At 39.1% G+C, this 15,849-nt stretch overlaps 1 protein-coding gene across 1 annotated transcript in view; it reads right to left on the bottom strand.

Moving 5' to 3' along the window:
- Nucleotides 1–15,849, bottom strand: part of EZR (ezrin) — a 50,132-nt gene that overhangs the window by 3,386 nt on the left and 30,897 nt on the right. The window contains exons 5-12 of the mRNA XM_089530115.1: nt 14,328–14,602; nt 13,472–13,555; nt 12,842–12,988; nt 8,293–8,389; nt 5,357–5,520; nt 2,833–2,963; nt 1,625–1,785; nt 352–444 (exon numbers count right to left, since the gene is read on the bottom strand). Coding sequence (XP_089386241.1) covers nt 352–444; nt 1,625–1,785; nt 2,833–2,963; nt 5,357–5,520; nt 8,293–8,389; nt 12,842–12,988; nt 13,472–13,555; nt 14,328–14,602 — 1,152 coding nt within the window. The remainder of the gene's footprint in view (nt 1–351; nt 445–1,624; nt 1,786–2,832; nt 2,964–5,356; nt 5,521–8,292; nt 8,390–12,841; nt 12,989–13,471; nt 13,556–14,327; nt 14,603–15,849) is intronic.

The following is a 15,849-nucleotide window of genomic DNA, read 5'->3' as shown; positions in this document are numbered from 1 at the left end:
ACTGCTGAGAGAGGAGGAGGGAAAAACTTCATTGTTTGGGCCAGGAAGTGGTCCAGACATAAAATGGTGGCACCTGCCAGGATCTGTCCTGGCCTTGAAAGGCAGTGGTGGCGGGGATGGCAAGTAACCCAGGAAATTCCGCAGGGATAGTTGGATACTGTAGACAATCCACCTGATGTCCCTGCAGAGGAAAGGTATGTGGGGTGGCTCCAGGGTAGGTGTCCAAGCATTTTGCCCCTAGTAAAGACTAGCCCTCAGATTAATGGTACTGAAATAGAAGATCATATTAGTGGATTTGTGAAGAGGGACAGAATGCTAAACCTCTACATATGTAACTCCTTCCACACTTACCCTGTGCTGCCATTCTTCCACTTCATTCTCTTTGCGTTTTCTTGCCTCTTCCAGAAGTGCAATTCGAGCTGTGTATTCTGCAAGCTCTGTAGCCTTGTTTGATAAAGAGAAGAAGAATCAACATAATTCATAGAATCATAGAATCACAGGCCCCATACAGACAGGCCAAAATAAAGCTGCTTCGGGTCACTTTGGAGGTATGCTGCTTAAATTACACACATATCTTAAGAGGCCAGAAGCTGCACCAAAGCCGTGCTCCAGTCCTTAGGACTGGAGTGTGGCTTTGGCATGGCTTCCAAACTCTAAGGACACATGTGTCAATTATACAGCATACCTCCAAAGTGACCCGAAGCAGCTTTATTTTGGCTTGTCTGTATGGGGCCACAGAACTGTAGAGTTGGAAGAGGTTACAAGGGCCATCCAGTCCAACCCTTGCTATGCAAGAACTCTCAATCAAAGCAATCAGACAATGCAAAAGCACTTCTAGGCCCCATTCACACTACAGAAATAACCCGGTGTAAAATTGGGTTATTTCTGTGATGTTCACAGTGGCCCCGAATGCACCTGGTACCATTTGCCAGGGGGATGAAAAAAACAACCCCACTTAACCCCATGCATTTGACACCGGGTCTCTTACTGTGTCTTTTTAAAAAGTGCCTGAGCGATCTGGATTTTTGGTAGTGTCAATACGCTACCGAGTTGATCCTGGCTGCTTGGCAGCAGCACTGAAAATGGCGACAGCACCATTTTCTTTCCAGTGGGTTCAGTGTGAACAGGGACAAGGTTTAAATTTCCTCTGAGAGATTTGGGGACATAAAATGCAGTGAGAGCATGACTCTGAGATTGCATCACCCTGGAGATCCAGATCTCCAGGGAACAAAAATATAAGCGTGAATGCCTCCATAGTCAGCTGGCCGAGGAAATGGGCAGTTTTTGGTGGTGTTGTCCTTCCCTTGAAAAATCAAATTTCTAGTCTTGAATTCATTCTGGGTCTGGGCATTGCTGCCAAATTTCTTCAATGGAATGGAGAACACATGTGCCCATGATTCTGTGTGCCCTACTAACATCAAGATTGGACTATTGTAGTCTATTCTACACAATATTTTCCTTAAGAAATACTTTGAAAACCTTGTTATTTAGAAATACTTTACAAATCATTTCAAAACTGGCCAGTAACTTCTCACTACATCACAGTATAACATTAAGCCAAGCCTGTTTTGCTAACATTAATACAAGTTTTCATGTTTAGCTCTCAAATGTCTTGAATGCATACCAGCTGCTCCTGGCTCTTCATCTGGTCAACAGCTTGCTTTTCCAGTTCCTCCTTGGCTTGCAGGGCGGCCAAACGCTCATTCTCCAGACGCTCAGCTTCCTCCTGAGCCCTTTTCCTTTCATCTTCCAGCTGCCTGGCTTTTTGGATTTGGTCTGAGAGCTCTGAAAAATAAAATAAAAGGCTAAATTATGAATGAAATGTTGGGTTTTTGAATGATGTCCAACATCATAAAAGAACTAAGCCAACTCAGCATCCTCCACGTACACCTGATTTCTTCAATACCAGCAATTGTTGATTTACATTGTATGCAAGCCACTCCCTCTTTGAAGATAAATTGTTGCCATATTTGCATTATGCCACATATGAATGCAAGAAATTTGCATATTGTAGAGTTTCAGACTAGCACAGGTTAAAAGGAGGTCATGTTATCCATTTGGCTGTCACAGTCTCATGTACAGATAGATGTTGGCCCATCTAAATCAAGCTATAAAGGAAAGCAGCAGGTGCCATTTCAAATTTTACTGGTGGCCTGCTGGGGAAATGAATGATCACAGCTTTTTGAAACATTCTTAAGATTTACATCTGGTTTGTGGACCATGAAGATGAACTTAATTTTTAATGTTTTTAAAGTCAAAACCTCAAGCCCTGGGAAGGGAGGAAAGCAGCTGAGACAATGAAAATGCTGGTGGTCTGGGCTACTAAGGGAAGGAAAAGAAGTGTACATTTCTGGTAGGATTTGAAAACTAAAACTAAGATGAATGGATTACCAGCCCACTATCCCTAGTGGTTACCATATTCTGTGAAGTTCTCTACATATTTCTGTTAACCAGGAAACCTGATTAACAGGCATGGAATAGCACATTTTGAACAGGCATGGAATAGTAGTACAGTGGACCCTTGTTATACGCTGGTGTTTGGTTCCAAGATCCCCCGTGTATAACAAAATCCGTGTATGCTCAAGTCCCATTAAATATAATGGCAGAGCAAAATGGTGTCTCTTATAAAAAATGGAAAATCAAGGTTTGATCATTGAAATTTATACTTTTTTGGAACATTTTCAAACCGTGTATGCTTGAATCTGTGTATAACAAATCCGTGTATAAGAAGGGCTGACTGTAATATAAAAACACATAGCTAGACTAAATCCTTAAGCAGATCTGAGAAAAATTGTTGAATGAATTAATGAATGAATGCAAGCAAGCAAGCACCTTTTTCTGCTTTCTGTGTCTTCTGTTCATACTCTTGCAGTCTCATCATCAGCTCTTCTTTCTCCCTTAGCATTTGCTCTTTCTCCTTTTCAATAGTTTCTCTTTTCTTCTTTTCATTTTCTAGCTGTTGCCTATGAGGATATAAAAATATTTTTCTGTAGACTCTCAGGAGTTACAAAGTTTTCTTAATCTATAAGATCACATCTACACTGGAGTTAATAGCTTTTATCTTTTGTGATTTTCCAGTAATTAGCACCAAAGAATACTGAACACATAACAACCACTCTTCTCAATTAGTCAGTGGTTGATTTTTGTCACTCAGGGAAGCAGCAATGATTAGAAGACACAAGCTTCATACAAAGAAACCAGAAATAAATTTAGAAGGATGTGAGCAGGTAACTTGGCCTTTCGCAGGACTATAGCCATTTTTCAGTTTTCAAGATTATTATCATTCATTTATTGCACTTATATCCTGCCTTTCTTTCAAAATGGGATTCAAAACAGCTTACAATAATTTTTAAAAGATCCAGTTAAAACATTAATTTACAAAAGTTTAAAATGAATTAAATGTCAACGTTATTAAAAACATGATAGAAACAGTTAAAAACCCAACTAAAAAACATGACTGAAACAGTTAAAAACCCAACAACAAAAAATGGTTGATGAATATAGTTTATCCTAAGCTTTAAAGGCATAAAGGTAATTGTAAAGGTGTCTCCTTGACATGAATGTCTAGTGGTAACTGACTGTAGGTGGCAGTGCTCAACTCCGTTACTAAGCCGAAGAGCCAGTGTGGTCATGTGGCCAGCATGTTACATTCTCACCAAAGTGGTACCTATTTATTCACTTGCATCTGCATGCCTTCAAACTGCTAGGTTGGCAGAAGATAGGACTAGTGATGGGAGCTCAGCCCATCATGCAGCACTTGGGCCTCAAACGGCCAACCTTCTGACCTTATGATCATCACAATTGGCATCTTAATTACTAAGCCATCGCATCCCTAGCATAAAGGCATAGTTCCTAGTAAAGGAAGAAGATTTCACTCACTCTCTCAATATCTCTCTCAACTGGATTTCTCAAGATACTTCTCTAAAGCACTGAGATAAAATCATGCTGGGAGAGAGTCAAAGAATCATAGATTGGAAGGTCTGCTATGGGCCACTGAGTCGAACCCCACCCCAGAACAAGATGTCCAGCTACAGCAACGGCAACATGTGGCTGTTCTGCCTCTTTTTGAAGATGTTCAGCATGGAGACTCCACAACCTCTCTAGGCAATTGGTTCCATTGCTGAACTGATTTTACTGTCAAGAAGTTCCTTCTAATATTCAGTTGAAATCTACTCTTCTGTAACCTCAAACCATTAGACCTGGTCCTACCTTCTGTGGCAGCAGAGAACAGGCCTGCCCCCACCTCTTTGTCACAGCCCTTGAGGTATTTATAAAGTGCAATCATGTCACCCCTCACTGTTTTCTTCACCAAATTGAACATGTTCAGCTCCTTCAACCTTTCCTCATATGTTGTTTGCTCCATATCTCTTATCATCCTTATTGCCCTTCTCTGAATCTGTACCAACTTAATATTGTTCTTAAAATGAGGGACTCAGAACTGAACACAGTACTCCAGATGAGGCTTGACCAGCACAGAACATAGTTGGACTACTGCTTCTCTCATCTTGGAAACTATGCTTCAGTTAATGCAGGCTAAGATAGCATTCACCCCCTTTGCTGGTTCATGTTCAACCTATGCTCAGTTTTGGTTGCCTGTAGTAAACTCTTACCACAATGTTGCATTTACTTATTTCTCTATTTATTTTTACCCAAATGCTCTCAACTGGTTCATTCTGATCACTTTCATGAATTTCTGTATAAGTGAATTTGTCTTTGACATATAATGCTACTCCCACTCCTCTTTTAACACATTATTTTTCAATTGTAATAGTCCAATCATGGGAATCATCCCACCAGGTCTCTGTTGTGCCTGTGAAGTCATATTTACTTTTCTGCACTAGGACTTCAGACTCTCATCTTCCTTGTTTCCCAAACTCTCTGCATTTGTGTATAGTTATCTTTGTTTGTCTTAACCTATTAATTTACTGTCAGTTTTTCTGTGGATTCCATTCTTTCCCACTGCTTCTCCCCCTTATGTTTGGGCTGATGTTTGCCTTTGGGCTTGCCTCTGGACTGATGTTTGAGTTAGCATCTCCAACTCCCCCAAGGATTTAGTTTAAAGTTATCTTGGTCAGACTTGCCATGCTAATACTAAAGACATTTTTAATGTTGCAGTAACATTTACATTATGCTACTCTTCTTAGGTTCAATGTGTGTGCATGTATGTAACCACATACATGTAGTAAGAAAACCAACTGTGGCAGTTCAATGATTTTTCTTGACTCCTAAACATGCTTTTGTGCCATTTTACCAGAGTCAGCAATCTCCATCTGTTCCAACTTTTGCTGGGCAACAGACTTAAGTCCAGCCACTTTCTTCATTCAGTTGGGACATTACTTTCCTGCCACCCCCATACCTTTCCAGCTGTTTCTGGTGCTTCTCTTCACGGGCCTGGGCTTTCATCTGTTGGACCTCAATGGTATCAGGTTTCCTACGGCGCATGTACAGCTCATGATTTCCCATGCACAGCTGCAGGATTCTCTTGTTAATTCTTAGACGAGGGGCATAAAACACAAAGTCCTACACAGAAAAAAACAAGATGTACAACGAACAGGTCAAAAAGTGCATAGGCATAAGTATTCTTATCTTGCAGCTTTTCTAGTCCACTCACTTGGTCCTTAGTTCTTTGTAATGGAAAATCCAGGTAGTAACACATTAACAGTGATTTATGTGTTTAATTGTATGAGGCTCTTGTTCTTTTCCTGTAACATGTCTATGAATGTTTATTTCAACAGCTTAAATGCATTAATAATTCTTCAATCTGATCTTTTCAGTAAATGCCATAACACCACTTCCTTAAAATCATTCTCTGAAATGTTCATATGTGACTAGGCTTGAAAGTAAGCAGTGGAAGGTATCAAATATTTAAGAGATCTGAGCACCAAGGAGAGAAGAAAAACTGTACAAACAAAAGATTAGATTTTGAAGCTATTATAGAAGAAAATTGGAATAACAGAAGTGTTTATAGACCAATTTTTTTCCAATAATGCTCTAATTAATATTTAGGATACTCAGCAGTTTTCACAACTGCCAACAGATGTGACTAATCTTCCTCAAGGGGCATGCTGCACCAGTAAAGTGGTACTATCACCACTTACAGAGCCATAAGAGGATGAAACTTCAGAAAACTGGCATCAGCAATTCATATGATGGCAGAAAACAAAGCTGTCACTCTGTATGTGACTATATATTATATAGCAACATGATAAATAATGCTTCTGCACAATGTGATGTGTTTTTGTTTTACCTCCAACTCTTAATTCTTAGATCTTTTTATGGTGTGGTGATGGTGGGTGGCTTCATAAGATATTTATTACTTAATGCACTTGATGGTGGCACAGTGGTTAAATGCATGTCCTGCAGCCACTCACTCACAGATCACAACGTGAATTCAATACCAGCCAGGGGCTCGGGGTCAACTCAGCTTGGCATTCTTCTGCAGGTTGCTAAAATGAGTACCCAGCTTGTTGGGGGCAATTAGCCTATATTTTGTAAACTGCTTAGTACAGTGCTAAATAGTATAGAAATGTACTTGCTATTGCTATGGTCAGCCTCAGGTTGTTCTGCAACAATCTGCTTTACACCTATTACTCTGCTTTACACTTGAATAAACTAGGCACAAGTTGCTACCAGAGTAAACCTGCATTTTGCCAACCAGATTTCTATGAACTGCAAAACTGCATTATCTTCTTATTTATAGTTCTGTATCAGGAGCTCACAGTGATGGATATGAAGTTATCCTTACAGCAATCATATGAAGTAGTTTAGACTGAGATAAACAATGACTTGCCCAAGGCTATTCAGTAAGTTTATGATATAGGACTGAAAGCCAAACTTCCTAGTACAATTAATATTCCTGCACTGGCTCACTTTTATTCCTTAAACAATGTTCAGTTTTTTATTAGCTAAATAAGGCATCTTTTTTATCCTCCCAAAGCACTACACAAAAGGAATAAGGTTTTCAGAATTTTTGGGAATCCAGTGTCTATATAGTAGAGGAGTATTTTGGATCTGAATAAATCCCAAATTGAATCAGGCAGATGTGGACAACTTTAGAAAACATCCAAAGTGAACCAGACCAAATCTGAACCCAAAGCTCCACTGGTGATTTATAGTGTGAAACAGAAGCATATAAACTATAGACAACAATGCTTTTGACTAGGCCAAGCTGATTTCTGTAACAATCCTTTACATGTTTCTGCAGTGAAAGAATGTTCCAGGTCTTTATAGGACACTGGTAGGAGAAAAGCTATGCTTTTCCTGAATATATGTAATTCCACAATCTGTTTTCAGGTATGAGCAGGTTATACATCCATGAAAAAGAAGAGAGTGTTCTGAACTTTGTTAAACCAGTGTCCACCACCAACACAATTTATCTCATAGAAATAAAAGCTTTCAATATGGACCTCCTGTTGAAGGGACATCATTTGGATGGTCAGTATGTCTGATAAAGTCCTCACTCTGGTTCACTAATAATAATAATAATAATAATAATAATAATAATAATAAGTATCCTGCCTCTCCCTGTATTGGATCGAGGCGGGTAACAACAAACATAAGAATAATAAAAATAAACACAACAAGCCACGAGTAAAAAACATAGCAAAACATATAAAATCCAATTCTCTATCTCCCTCCCACCTTAAAATACCATTAAAAACGACAGTTCCCAACTGGAGAGTGAACATTCCGAGGAGGTCAATTTGGGAATGCCTGCCGGAAGAGATCCGTTTTCTACCAGTCATTCCAGCATTTGTTCAAAGATTACATTCAGAGCTCCTCACTCTGAGCAAGTGAAACAACAGACCCCACCTCCACAAATGCCTTGAGGATGCTTGTATTTACAAGTCTGCAGCAGTCACTTAAAAAATCCCATACTCAACTGCAAAAGCATCAGTGATAAAAAGCAATTTGGAAATACAAATTATTTGGAAAAACTAGACTTGGAAGTCTTGTGGGAAATCTTTCCTTCAGATACAGAGAATAGTTCATTAGCTTGTTGCTTGGAAGAATTAATGAGGAATTGCCTTCTGGTCCCTGAAGAATATATACGAGATAAAGTCACAAAGGCTATTTTTAAGTGTTTCAAGATCACTCTAGAGACAGTGAAAAACAAATTAACAAGTAAGTCTTTTCTATAATATTCTCTTACATTCCACAGTCTAAATAAAGATTCTGCTAACCTATAGGATAATGGGAAACATTGTTTACTAACATTATGAAGTTAGCATTAAAATAAATGCACAGGTTAATCTTCTCAGTTCAGAAAGAATGCTCATCACTTATACTCACTGGTGCTTTCTTGTCAATTGGCTTTATAACAAACTTCTTGTCATTGAAAGAGATGTTTCTGATCTCACTCCAAGGAAAGCCAATTTTAGGGGTTAATCTAGAAAAAAGAATTTAATGTATAAATATATAAATATATTTAATGAAAGAAACTGTTGGTGCATGAAATTTGTTTTTATTCAAACTATGCTAACAGCTCTGAAGTGTCAGATCTCTACAGCAGGGGTAAGCAGGAGATCTGGATGTGCTGACATATCTCTGGGTAATCTGCAGTAAAAGAAGCTATTTCTGGTGCAAACACTTATTTATTTGGCTTTCAGAACATCTGATAAAAAGAGTCCTATGAATTGTGTACATTAAAATGCACACGCATGCATGCATATAACTGATTCTGGAAAGGAAGTGGCTGCCAGAACAGAAGGCAGACTGCTGACATAATACAATCATACTGAGCAATGCCATCTAGCAGTCTTGCCATCTTGACTTCCTGACCATTTGCAAACGCAGACTCTCACAACACATCATGATAAATGCAACAAGAAAACAAACAAACAAAACAATTGCAAGGACAAGTTCCCAGAATGCTTCTTTTTTATACAGGAGCAGGCTGTCCCACTTTTTCCATTTCCATTAATAAGTAGTCTAAATGTTAATAAGGTGACTTCAGAAACATATCTATACAGGTGTGTATGTCCCAATGTCTCTCTATTTATGTGGCAAAGACCTATGGCTGGATTAATGAGGATGGGGGTGTAAAGCAGTTTCAAAGGCTTCAGAAGGACCCCTTTGTGTTCATGTGTGGTAGTTCCCCTTTCAGAACCAAGGCAGCAGGTAGTTCTGGGCATCCTTGCTGCCTGAGTCCCAGATGGTATGATCCAAGCCAGAGTCTGAGAGCAGTATTACCAGTACACTGCCTGAATGTTTACTTGTTCCACAGCTGGAGAATAGGGCTAGTGTAGAGTAAACATTACTTTCCACCCTACAGTAGCTGGGAAGAGATCTTCATTCCTTTCCTCAGAAGCAGTTCTCTCCTGACAATATCACAACAGCAGAAACATATGTTTGTGTGTGTTTATGTTGGTTTGTGTGCGTCTAGTGCCAGAAGGATCATGCAGCCCCTAGTCACTTAGGGCCCTGGTGCATTTCTTCCAATTGCATTGTTGATAATATAACCTTGCCAGGACCTGTTAAGTCATCTGTACATAAAGTTCCAGGGAGTGGATTAACAAAGGAAAAGGAGGAGGAGGGTATTTTTTACAGGACCTCTTTCCAAATATCTAACATTCTCATAGTAGATTCACTTTCAATTTGTATCACACAGCCCCTTTCCATAAACTCTTAGCTCTTTATGCTATCAGCCAGGGTTTCTCCACCAGGATTGTGAGATTGTGATTGAGGAGAATTTTTTTTTTTGAAGTGCAGATGTAATAATTTTATGCAGCATTTCCTGAGACCTGAAAATTATTTTAAGGGATGGCTCCTCCAGGATAAAAAGGTTGAAAAGCTTGCTATCAGTCTTCTCCCAACTGGCCAACCCCCTCTTTTTTTAATCAGACCACTCACTCCATCCTTTTCTTCCTCCTTTGCTCCATCCCCACTTTCTCTACATTCCATTGTCTTTGGCTGAACCAGGATGGAGAAGATAGATTCCTGCCCATTCTATTAATACCTATACATCAGGTTAAGTTGCTAAATGATGCTCCAAGCCAAAGGCTACCTGTGCCTCTAGAAACAATTATAGATTTATGTGCCTTGCCATAAACTAGGCCCAAGGGAATGGGGAGATAGCCTCTTCCAGTACATGGTGAATATCATTTAGTTTTTCAAAATGAGCCACATACAAGAACTCCATCTTGTGCAGGTTAAATCTCATATCATTGAGTCTCATCCAGTCCATTACTGTGCTCTGTCCAACCCTGGTTTAGTGATTTAGCTCCTTCACCTGAGTTTAATGAAGAGGCAGAACTCTGAGTCATCTTGGATACTGATGACACCTCACCATACATTTCTAGGTCTCATAGTGGTTACATAGACATCAAAAAGCACAGGGAGCAAATGCCAAGTCCTGTGGATCAGAGCAATAATCCCCAAACAGCACATTCTTGAATTGGTCATCCTAGCAGGGACCACTGAAATACAGTGTTCCCACATCATAGCTCAGAAAGCCTATCTTGATCATGGTATCAAAATCTGGTGAGCAAACAGAATCAACAGGGTCTCCCAAGGCATTCCACAGGACAGTAAAGGCAGGTTATTTTCAAAAATTCAGGCCTAAATTCAGATTAGATTGATCTGGAAAATCAGTTTCATTGGAGATCCTAGAGCTGAATTTACAACTCTGTGGATCCAGCCTGGCGTCCCCTCCTTACTGAATATAATAAGCCAAGAAGGACAAGGGTCAAATACTCAAATAGCTGGCAAGAAATGATCTTGAAGTCCAGCTTATTTACAGTTGCTACTTGTTCTCCATCAGTTCAACACTTACTTAACTTTAATAATTCTATAGATCAGGTACACTTATACTAACTACTGGACTAAATATATTAGGTTTTTTTCTTCACTTTCCCTGTGGTCTCACCTCTCTTACTGTTTCAAATATTATTGGCTAGAATAATATTTCATTCAAAGAAACTCTCTTTTCAGCAATTTAATCATGCCCTGTCCACCATTTATGTGTAGATTTCATTCATGTTAAAAATTCAGCAAATTTTAATGGCAAATTACTACCATTTCAGCTTCAAAATACAGGCAAAACTATCAATATCTACTGAAGATGTTAATAAACATTTACCTTATATACAGGACATCTCTTAAAAGTTTTCAAAATGTTCATTGTTTTCTATACCTAATTTGGAATTCTAATATTACCAACAGGAAATATTACAGGAAAATATATCTAGTTTGACCAAAGGATCTGTCTTGTGTGGAAAATATAATTTATTAAATTATACCTACAATTACATTTTAATCTCAATCCACTATCCACCATTTTAAAACAATGGCACAAGAAACAAGTATAGGAGAACCAGAACTTGTTTTCACTGTGAAAAGTGGGGCATTGTTAAATTCTGCTATTAACCATTGGTATTCTCACTCTATCATTCTCTTTGTGCTTTTAATCCCATTTATTCTAATGATATAAATAGGTGTGTGGGAAATCCTGTTAATTTCAGGTTTAAAAGATTATGAATTATTAATTTGTTTGTGCATGTCTGCCCATCCCCCACTTCTCCTTCAGAGGCAAAGGTTCCTTTCCCCGGGCTTTATTCAGCTTGCAAAACCTGTTTGCATGACTATAGCTACACAAAGAGGCCTGTCGTGCAAGAAATTAGAAGCAGTTTCACTCATGCAATACCTAGAGTGACACTCCTTGTTTTCTGGGTGATGGCATGCAACAGCATTGTGGGCGAGTGAGGGAATGCTCTTACTTTGTGGTCTTAACCTAATTTTGATCAACACAAATATCAATACCTAGCCTACTCTTTTCCAGCCCTTACAGGCCACTTGTACATCTCCAGTGTGTTTGGTTATAAGGTTTATAATTGGCTCCCTTTCAAGCATGCTCCGTATTTCATATTACCTTTAAACATCTTTGCTTTCAATAATGCACTTCCTTTCTGTTCTAAGCAAACATGTATATGAACAGAAACAGGGTGAAGTATTTTTGGTTTCTGTTCTCATTACATTTCATCTCCCCCACTTCCTGACTACAACCTGCTCTTACCTAGCTCTCCTCCATAATTAAGAGATCCAGCAGCTACCTACTGAAAAAGATTGATTGCAGATCTCTTGACACCATGGGACTCAATCTAATTAGCTTCCAGATTAACCCCAATTTGGCCATCTAAGAACTGATGGACACACATGGTTCACAGCATAGAAAGAGTCTCAATGGAAAGTACTAAAATTTAGGGCTAGCCTTACAAATTAAGCATACTGCCTACACTGGTTGTAATTCCTAACTTCTATGTAACAGCTGTGTGTTCAGGGAATCTTGATGTACTTCATCTGTAAACCACATGCTGGTTAAGGAAGCGGTGGCAAGAGGCTGGTTGTTCAGACCACTCAGGTATATTCTACATCATCCTTTGGTTCAGAAATCAAAGTCCCCGTTTTTCATGGCTCAGCACATACTCCTCTACTTCAAGTATGACATTTCATAAATATCCACTGGGGATGGATTAGAAATCATTCATCTTGCATGTGTAAATAAGTTTTGGCAAGAAAAATGGACCCCATGGCCTATCTGATCCATACTTTCTTTCCCACTTCATAAGATTCTTCCATTTGACCCCTGCTTGCCCTTCTAAAGTAGTAGCTGGTAGACATGTTAAATGGAAAAGAGGTCATAGCTTCAAGATAGGCAAAGGCAAGTCACTTTGATGCCACGTGTGTCCCGGTACAACTGCATGCAGAACTTATTCTGAATGGCAAGGTGACTTGCTCTGATAAGAATGCTATAAAAATACAGAATATAGATATTAAGAAAATTTATTTGGCATTAGCACCAACTCTTCAGCTTAATCAAAGAGGAAATAAAACCTCAACTTACTTGTCGTCCTTCTCATAAATGTTCAGCCCAAGGGCATCTACTCCCAGCCAGAGATCTGTCCCTTTCTTGTTCTTAATTTCAAAGTAGTTGATTCCATACATCTCTAAGTCCTGGGCAATCTTCAAGTATTCCAGCATGGCATTCTCTCTAGTTGTCCACAGAGAAATCATACATAGAAAGTATCAGCAGACATTTCTAAGACACTTAATGGGCTAGCAGAAAGTATGTAAAAACACACAACAATTTAACCTAACTACAGAATGGCCACTGTTTTACTCATTTCTTGTTCATATTCCCATTTCTAATGTCTCTCCTGCCAAGGTACTTTCAAGATATTTCAAAACTTGCAGCTAGTCATATTGCACTCCATGTACACAACAAGCATAATACTAGAATGTCTATATTTATCAACTGTCCATTCTATAGAATCAATGCAGAGGACACCAGAGAACAAGAGATATCTTAATAACATTTGGAAGCAAGTGTCTCCTGCTTAGCACTCACCTAAAATCTGGGTGTGAAATGAAGACTGTAAAATGTATGGATCCTGCAAATATCTTTTAAAAAGCTTAGAAAAGCTTAATAAAAAGATGCTTAAAATGTTAAGGGACACATGAAACCATTACTCACTTGAGCATCCCACCATGTTCAGCATGCCACACTTGGATCCGTTCTTCCCACTGTTCTCTTGAGAGTTTATGTTGGTCCATTACTCTACCAAATGAAGAAAACAGATATTATGGAATTTATAGCTCCTCCTTTATAGCAGTATTTAAAAGGTTATTTTTTTCAGTCTTCAGAGTTACCAAAATAAGTCTGCATGATTAAAAGAGATGTCCTTCACACTCTTTTTTTGTTGTCAAGACTAAGCTTGACCACACTCTTGCACACAACCCCATTTCAATGCTCCTCTAGTAAAAGAAAGTACTGGTAGGTGCATGTAGGTGCCCAAAACCACAAGATTGAAAATCCATCTTGGACAAGTAAAATCCAGCATGAATAAGGAAGGGTCTGCACATGTACAAAACTCAGACTGATGAGTTCTGGATCAAGAAGCTCTAAATATAATAAATTACAGACCCAGAATGGAAACTGGTATGCATTAGGCAGCAATAATGTAAATTTGCATGATTTGTCTATAGAGGTTGTGCACCTGATTGTGAAATCTGCAGATTTTTAACTCGAAGGTAAGTGGTAGGGATGCGTCACAGAAACTATTAGCACTCTACAGCTAGAGACTAAAAAGGAGAAGGTCTTCCTTGTACAAGTGACTCCCATACAAATATTCCTGTGTTTTGGTGGCCACTCATTTGTACTACATTCTAAATATTTGAATTTCTTAAAGAGACACACTGCAGACTAACTTTGTAACAAGCACCACAAAAAAATGAATTGAGGGTTAATTACAAACTTCCACATATCCAGTTTTAAAGATAGATTCTTGAGACCTGAATGGTCTTAGAATTCTTTAAATACAAGTTCTTACCGCTGGGGAATTAGGCGTTCAGAACTGAGATATCCAGCCTTGTGTAATTCTTTATTATAGTCCCCAAATTTAGCTTGCACAGCATATGACCCAAGGAGGACTGCAGTTTCAGGTGGGCAGTAGATCTCGTCACTAAGGATGCCTTCCTTCACCTGCAGGAAGAATAGCTTTTGCGTAATGTCCTGGATCAGCTCCTCGGCTACATCTTCAGGGAAAAACTTGGCACGGAATTTGAACTGCAGCGGGTTCTCTTTCCTGATCTCTTGAGCGGAGACCTGAAAATGGTGGAAGGGGGAAGGAAGAAGCAACAGCAGGAAATAAAAGCTTGTTGAACACACAATGCAATTTATTTCACAAAAAGGTTATTTTTTATCTTCTAAATTGTGCAGATTCACCTCAGACATTCTAACCATGCATCTCCTCTATGTTTGAAGGCAAGAGTTCTCTGTTTGTATAATTTCCCATCAGTTTTCCTTCTGATCAGCAGATGATCAATGATTCACTTAGGCAGGAAAACTATTTTGCTCAGAAATCCCGCTTTCAAGTACATTATCTGTTGATTTTTTCTTCCTCCTGACTTTGACTATTGTATGTCTCTAATGGCTATCAATAACATTGCACCATATGCGGGTGTGGCATACATGGCTTTCAGCTTATGCTGAAGCTACATCATAGGGAAAACAATGGCATGTATGCACATGGTGTGCACATTGCATGCACACACCCCATTGTTTTCAATGGTTCTCGAGCATACACGGTTTTCCCTTATACGGGAGGAGAGGTCCATATAAGGGAAGGGGCCACTGTATTTGTGGTCTCTTTAATAAAGTCCATCCATCTAACATGTGGCCTTCCTCTCTTTCTACTTCCCTCCATCTTTCCTAACATCATTGTCTTTTCCAATGATTCATTATTTCTCATGATGTGTCCCAAGTATGACAGTCTAAGTCTGGTCATCTTGGCTTCTAGGGATATTTCTGGCTTTATCTGCTCTAGGACCCATTTGTTTGTCCTTTTGGCTGTCCATGGAATCCTCAGCACTCTTCTCCAGCACCACATCTCAAATGAATGGATTTTCCTCCTATCTTCTTTCTTGCCTGTCCAGCTCTCACATGCATACATGGTAATAGGGAATACAATGGCTCTTTCCTGACCTCTTGAGCTGAGACCTGAAAATGGTGGAAGGGGGAATACGAGCCCCCCCTCCCATATGTGGTCATGATATAAAATGGCAAAATTAAGGTATGCTTTTTTGGAATTTATTTTTTAAAAAATATTTTCAAGCTGTGGATGGTTGGATCTGTGGATGCAGAATCCACAGATATGGGGGGCTGACTGCATATCTGTCTATAGAATAAAATATGTGACCTTCTAGTGTCCTTTGAAAAAAATTAACAGTACCTTTGTGCATCTCTAACTGCTAAGGAGAAGGCTACAGTAAAATAGTTTTGTGTCATTTTTTACCATAGTATCAGCCTTAACAGCCACCATAAAATACAGAATGATGACACAAAAGTTTATG

The sequence above is a fragment of the Sceloporus occidentalis genome, unplaced genomic scaffold (genome assembly GCF_023333645.1).
Source record: "Sceloporus occidentalis isolate IW3139 unplaced genomic scaffold, rSceOcc1.0.p SCAF_6, whole genome shotgun sequence".
Lineage (NCBI taxonomy): Eukaryota > Metazoa > Chordata > Lepidosauria > Squamata > Phrynosomatidae > Sceloporus > Sceloporus occidentalis.
This window is presented reverse-complemented; position numbering and strand designations above follow the sequence as displayed.